The sequence below is a fragment of the Trifolium pratense genome, linkage group LG1, assembly GCF_020283565.1.
Source record: "Trifolium pratense cultivar HEN17-A07 linkage group LG1, ARS_RC_1.1, whole genome shotgun sequence".
In the NCBI taxonomy this organism is placed as follows: Eukaryota; Viridiplantae; Streptophyta; class Magnoliopsida; order Fabales; family Fabaceae; genus Trifolium; species Trifolium pratense.
In genome coordinates this window covers 7,183,600-7,190,609 of record NC_060059.1, presented here as the reverse complement: position 1 = coordinate 7,190,609, position 7,010 = coordinate 7,183,600, and the positions used below count along the sequence as shown (strand labels likewise).

The 7,010-nt window shown below is 30.6% G+C and overlaps 1 protein-coding gene across 1 annotated transcript; it reads right to left on the bottom strand.

The window, feature by feature from the left end:
- Window positions 1-968: 968 nt before the first annotated feature.
- Window positions 969-4,565, bottom strand: LOC123906977 (trihelix transcription factor DF1-like). Its single transcript, XM_045957058.1, has 2 exons — window positions 4,064-4,565; window positions 969-3,176 (listed from the first exon to the last, which is right to left on the bottom strand). The coding sequence occupies exons 1-2, from the start codon at window positions 4,330-4,332 to the stop codon at window positions 1,496-1,498; spliced, it is 1,950 nt and encodes a 649-aa protein (XP_045813014.1). The 5' UTR covers window positions 4,333-4,565; the 3' UTR covers window positions 969-1,495.
- Window positions 4,566-7,010: the final 2,445 nt, after the last annotated feature.

Here is a 7,010-nt window from a genome sequence, read left to right as displayed (position 1 = left end):
GAAAAAGTTTTATAAGATGATGAAGCTATAGATGATCTTAGTACTGACACTATCCATGAAGAGAGACACAAACAGCTTATGTGTGTGTATGATAGAGACAACAACTGCATGCTAATAGTGATTTTGGGTTCTTTTTTCAGAGAGATTGTTTACTCATAAGATTCCTCTACTAGTGAGTGAGTGAGTGAGAAAGTGGACCCTATTTCAAGGGTTTTATTACTCCATCCATGTGTATTGCTGGTTTTTTCTGTTTATCATAAGGGTCTGTTGTTGCATTGTTAAATGTAGGGTCACTATCCTAACTATTTAATGCCCTCCTTTTTTTTCTCCAATGCTATTAATTAACCTCATCACATTTTTCAATGTCAAATAATCATTTAATTAACTTCTCCCTTTGTTTCAGTGCCACACTTAATCTAACACCATAGTTTTCCGAGTTGGATCTAATATTATTATCAGGACAAATCTAGATATTTAACATACTCTAGTTTCACACAGTTTTTCTATAGCAGTCATTAATCTTTAATCGAATGGTTCATATTGTATACTCCATACAATTTTATATATAAGAAAAATTTTGATTTTCAAATTTATTGTAAAATTAATGTATCTATAGATACTATTATAGTCTAGATACATCAATTCTACAATGTATCTAAAAAGTAAATATTTTATTATATATAAGACTAGAGAGTAGAGAGTATTAATAAAAACAACTATAAACAATCTTAGTCATCGGTTTTAGATCGGATGGCTACGACGAGTAATTGTGTCCACGCAATTACTTTGTTTAATCCAACTCCCTAGTACACCGTAAAGATACATATAATTATATAATTATGTTAACATGTGTTCTAAGGGCACATGTTATAATATTTTTCATTATCATATTTATGCATGTGATTAATCAGGTACCGCAGATGTATAGAAAAATAATGTCCATAAAATATTTTTGCAGAGAAATATTCTACCAACAAAACATTTTAGAAAAAACTAAAATCCCAAATAATCTTGTCCAATTTACACTAGCATAAACTTAAAACAAGATGAAAATAAAATACAACCTTAATTAATTAAGGTCTCTAGTTTGATTATTTTGACACTTTGAAATATGAACTGATGGACTCTCTCTAATATCTTGAATAATTCTCTCTAATTGGACTTCTCACTTATTAATCACCCCCCAAAAAATAAACAAATTTTATAAAATTGAAAAACATATATAATCAATGCTACAACAAAAGTACCAACTAACCCCCACCAAGTTTCCCTCCACAAAGCCCATCTGTCATTCCAATTTCGATCCACCGTACACGTTTTTTCAAATTCTTCCACAAACACAAGATAGTGTCTCTCTCCACCATCACCACCACCACCACCATTCTCCTCCACCTTTTCGACAACTCCTGCAATATTCTCTGACCCACCCAACAAACTCATTTTTGTTTATATTCTTTTGGACCTTTTTGCATGCTCCATTATCACTAGCTACATCTCAAGCTGATGCATCCACCGTAGGCTTGCTTGCTGCCACTACCTCAAAGTTACTACTACCACCTCCACCGCAGCCGCCACTTTCATCCATATCTTGTTCGTTTTCGTCTTCTCCTTCTTTATCATCTTCATCCATATCATCTTCTTCCTCTCCACGGTCCCGATTCATCCTATCTTCTTCCTGCTGAGGTGGCCATTGTTGCTCCGGCCTAACCATTAACGGCGCTGTCATGTTATCCGCCTTCACCACCTGGCTCGAACCACCGCTGCCACCGGAATTGTCCCCTTTGCCTTTCTCCTTATACAAAGCATCCAACTGATGAAAATAAGGACATGTCTTGGAATCTTCTGGTCTTTTCTTGTTACTTTCCTTCACTTTCTTGAAGTACTTGTTTATGTTCTCCCATTTCTCTTTGCATCTTTTTGCATTCCTATTGTAACCAAGGTTCTTCATTGCTGAAGAAATTTCCTCCCATAGAGGGCCTTTTGGTACATTCTCTTGGTACTTATTATCCATGCTTGTTCTCAGATTTATCAGTGCTTGAACTTCCACTTTTGGCCACCTCGACGGACTCACTCCCATGAAATTCTCACCATTATTATCAACTTTTACTATTTCCATATTTGTTACCGACTGCTGTTGCTGCTGCGGGGCTGTCGGTGGGGCCGGTTTAGAAGACGGTGGTGGGTGGGCTTGTACTTGTTGTACCACTGATATTGGTGTTGGTGCAGGCGGTAGTGGTGTTGGTGCTGCTGCTGCTGCTGCTGCACTCCGTTGTTTTTGTGGTTGTTGTTGTGGTGGTGGTGGTGGTTGTGCAATGTTGATGATATTCAATGCTTGTCCAAGATTTTGTTGTTCAGCAATTTTTTGCAAGAAAGACATAATTGCAGCATCTTTTGCTGCAGATACAGATCTTTCTTGTGCAAGAATTTCCCTCTCTCTATTGATTCTTTGCATCTCTTGTTCTCTCCAAGCTTCTTCTCTAGCCATTCGATCTTGTTCGCGTTTTTCAATAGCTTCCAAGAATCTCTTATGCAAATCCTCTTGTTTCTCAATCACTTCCTTCATCAGTCTCTCGAAAAAGTTAGTCCATTTTCTCTTCCTCTTTCTGGATCCTTCTTCCATTGTGTCATCAGAAGAAGTCGAGTATGAACTCGCCATGGAATTTGAAAATAGATCTGTTGAAATGTTAGGGAAAGACGGAAGAGAGGCGATGGTAGCAGGATTTATAGTTGATGGTTGGAAATTTGTTGAAGGATTAGAAGGGATTGTTTGGTTCATATTCATAATTGATTGAGTAGTTACAATATTGTTCTGAGGCATGGGAATTAATGGAACACTTGCATTGGGGATACTAAGAGTTGTGTTAACCACCGGGCGCAATGACATTGGAATTGTTGCTGGTTCTGCAATTGGGATCGAAATTGTTGCAGTTGTTGTAACAACTTGTGGCGGTGCGATTGTTGGTGCAGAAATTTGTGGTTGATTTTGAGGTTGAGGATGATTTGAAGGAGGGTTATGAAAATGATCAAGAGCTTCTAATTGATCGAAAAATCGATAAGTTTTACCATCTGATTTTCCACCGCGACCATCTTTTGTTCTCTTGTGATACTTATAAACATTTTCAAATTTCTCTTTGCATTTCTTTGCACTTCTGTGGTACCCAAGTTCTGCTAGCTTCCTGATTAATAATTAAAGTGAGAAGCAAATTAAAAAAAAAAAAAGTAAATAAAGTAAAGATAAAAGTTTGTGTACTCTTTATCTTATCTCATCAAATTTAACTACAAGACAAATGCATAATATAAAAAATGGCAGAGAAATTTTTTTTGTTGCATTAAGGCATGGGAAATAGCATAAGATAATAAACAAATAAATAAATAAAACATAAAATAAAAACATGGAAATGCAAGGAAAAGGAGTAGTAACTGAAAAGCTAAATTAAGTTGATGAAAATTATTGTTGTTTTTTGTAACAAATTCCCATAAATTGATGAAAAGAAATGTGAAGTGTGAACCATGAAAAACGTATGAACTCTCAAGTTTGGAATATTTGATAATATTCAAACTTCAATTTCCCATGAGAGTTGGTAACCGATATAAAAGGGGGGAAAAGAAAATCTTGCTTTTGTAAACTCAATTCAAGATGGTAACTTATTTGGAAAATTAGACATGAATCAAAGTTAGTGTGAATGTCAGAAAAAAAAAAGTAAATCACACTCAAATTATATAGTTTTCACATCTAAATTCTTTTTTAAAATAATTTAATTTTAATGATGATATTCAATATCAATACTCATCATCAAAAGCAAAAAAAAAAAAAAAGTAGGATTTTAAGGAAAAGAGAAAAATACAAAAAAGGCTGAAAAACTGGTAAAAGAAGCAAAAACCAAATGATGGAGTTGAAGCAAGATTGAAATTTCAGATCTCTAAAATTTTTTTTTTTGAAAGAATATAAAAATCTTAGAACTACAAAAGAAAAAATGGATCGATGAGTTGAAGATAAGTAAGAGTTTAATGACATTAAGCAACTTACAAAAAAAATTATATGAACATAAAAATTTCTAATTACCTTGAAACTTCATCCCACAAAGGACCTTTAACACTTGCATCTCGAAAGGTTGTGTCCATATCCGATCGTATCCTTAAAAGGGCCATAGTTTCTTGTCGCGGCCACCGGTTACCGCTGAAGCTACGTTCACCTTCATCAATTCTACTTCTTTCAACATCACTCTCTGAATTTGATCCAACTCCACCACCAGCAACCGCCGCTTCGGCCGTCATGTTGGGTGTTGCTGCTGCATCTCCACCGCCACTCAAAACAGCTGAGTCTCCTAGCATAGTCTCTATTTTTCTCAAAGAACAATTACAGCAGTTGATATATGAGAAAAAATAAATAAAATAAAAATATAAACAGAGAGCAAAAAAAAATAAGGGTGGTGAATTCTTAGAATTTTGATGTGGTTTTATTTATGTGTATAAGTTTGAGTATATATGTATGAGAGAAACGAAAACGCTCTCTCTCTCTCTCTCTCTCTTCTATGTGTCTTGTGGGAGGTGAATTTATTATTGTTATTTTTTTTATTATCTATTTTTTGTAATTAATAAGATTCAATTATTTTCCTTTTTATTTTTTGTCCTTTTCATTATTTTACTTTTAGGCTCTTCCTTTTTTTCTCTCTTTTTAAGTATTGGAATCTTCATTTATTTTTCCCTTTTTTCTTTAGGATTTAATTTATATACACAGGTAATATAAAACTTTTTTTATGCGTTCATTAGAGTAATCTCTTCTCTAATACTCTTTTCAATTTTTTTATGAGTGATGATCGAGTCAAATGCATATGGTTTATATTATAAGTTAAATACATAAATTTTTTATTTATTTGTCTCTTATAAAAAAGATTAAAAGAGTATTTTTCTTTTGTAGAACTTTCTCGAATTTTAAATATAAGAAAAAAATTAAATGAATAATTTTTTTGACAGCTGTTTACATATAAAAGAAAATACATCAAATTAATCTTTTTCTAGTACTCTTTTCAATTTTTTTTTACGAGAGATGATTGAGTCAAATGCATATGGTTTATATTATAAGTTAAATACGTTAATTTTTATTGTTTACTTGTCTTTTATAAAAAAATATTAAAAGAGTATTTTTCTTTTGTAGAACTTTCTCGAATTTTAAATATAAGAGAAAAATTAAATTTTGTTTGTTTTAATATTTACGGCTGTTTACGTATAAGAGAAAATGCATCAAGTTAATCTCTTCTTTAATACTCTTCTATGTTCTTTTTACAAGAGATGATTGAGTCAAATGTATTTGGTTTATATTATAAGTTTTATACATTAATTTTTATTGTTTATTTGTCTCTTATAAAAAAGAGTAAAAGAGTATTTTTCTTTTGTAGAACTTTCTCGAATTTTAAATATAAAGAAAAAAATTAAATCAATAAATTTTTTTGTAATATTTACAGCTGTTTACATATAACAGAAAATATATCATATTAATCTCTTCTCTAATACTCTTTTCTGTTTTTTTTATAAGAGATGATTGAGTCAAATGTATTTGGTTTATATTGTAAGTTATATACATTAATTTTCATTCTTTATTTGTCTCTTATAAAAAAAAAATTAAAAGAGTAATTTTCTTTTGTAGAACTTTCTCGAATTTTAAATATAATTAAAGAAAATTTGTAATATTTACAGCTGTTTACATATAAGATAAACTACATCAAATCAATCTCTTTTCTAATACTCTTTTCAGTTTTTTATAAGAGATGGTTGAGTCAAATGTATTTCGTTTATATTATAAGTTATATACATTAATTTTTATCGTTTATTTGCCTCTTATAAAAAAGATTAAAAGAGTAATTTTCTTTTGTAGAACTTTCTAAAATTTTAAATATAAGAAAAAATACATCAAATTAATCTCTGCTCTAATACTATGTTGCTTCCTTTTAAGAGAGTTAATTAAGTCAAATATATTTAATCCGTATTATGAATTAGATACATTAATTTTTATTGTTTCGTTTATCTTTTATAAAAAAAATTAGAGAAATATATTTTTCGTAATACTTTTAAATTTTAGATATAACCAATACTAATAATTTATGTAATATTTATTTCCATTTGAAATATAAAAAAATTAATATCAATTTTATTTATTTATTTTCTTACATTTAGAATTAGAGAATACTTCCTCCTGTTCATTAAAAATTAATATATCTGATATAAAAATATTGTAATACTGATTTGTTTATCCTATCACTTCTTGATCATTCTAACTAGATGAATGAGTTCACCTGACTTTGCTCATTGAATATAATAAGAACAAAATTGGCACAGAAAAATATATAGATGTATTTACTTTTATTTATGTGTAATGTTTAATTTTATCAATAGGGTGATGCTAAACAGTGTTCCCGGGGCACTTGTTAAGCTTACCTAAAAAGGAAATAAAAAATAAAATTTATATTGAAAAGACAATTTTTTATAGTTTTGAGGCATTGAATACACGCATTTCGAGACAAAATTTCTATTTTAACATACTTAACTAGTGTCCCAAGAGCACTGTTTAGCATTTTCCTATCAATAAAGTACTAAAATAAATGCAGAAATTTTTGAAAATATGAGCACACATACGATGGAGATGATTGTTGGTATTTGTCTGTCCAGCTATATATAGTTAAAGGTCGGCACCTGTAGGTCACCTTTTTCTTTTCCTTTTTTAAAATTTATCTTTACAATATTTTCTTTTTTGAAAAATGTTTCTTTTTTTAACAAGTTTTTTTAATTTTATTATTATCACTATTTTCCTTTTTTTTTTTTGAGATGAAGATGAACTTTGGTTGCTTTTTCTTTTGGGATGTGTTTTTTGGATTTCAGTGGCGGTTGGGGACACTTATATTAGGAAATGACCAAATAGACCCTAACATGTTATGCATTGACCTTTAATCATTGAAGCTAATCTATCCTATATTTTATTTACATTAGCTTGTTTGTGATCTGGGTTTGTCCCTCAT

Excerpts from the sequence above, each read along its gene's own strand:
- LOC123906977 (XM_045957058.1), bottom strand. The coding sequence starts at position 4,332 with ATGCTAGGAGACTCAGCTGTTTTGAGTGGCGGTGGAGATGCAGCAGCA. Across the intron at positions 3,177-4,063 it reads TTGTGGGATGAAGTTTCAAG|GAAGCTAGCAGAACTTGGGT; the intron begins GTAATTAGAAAT and ends ATTATTAATCAG.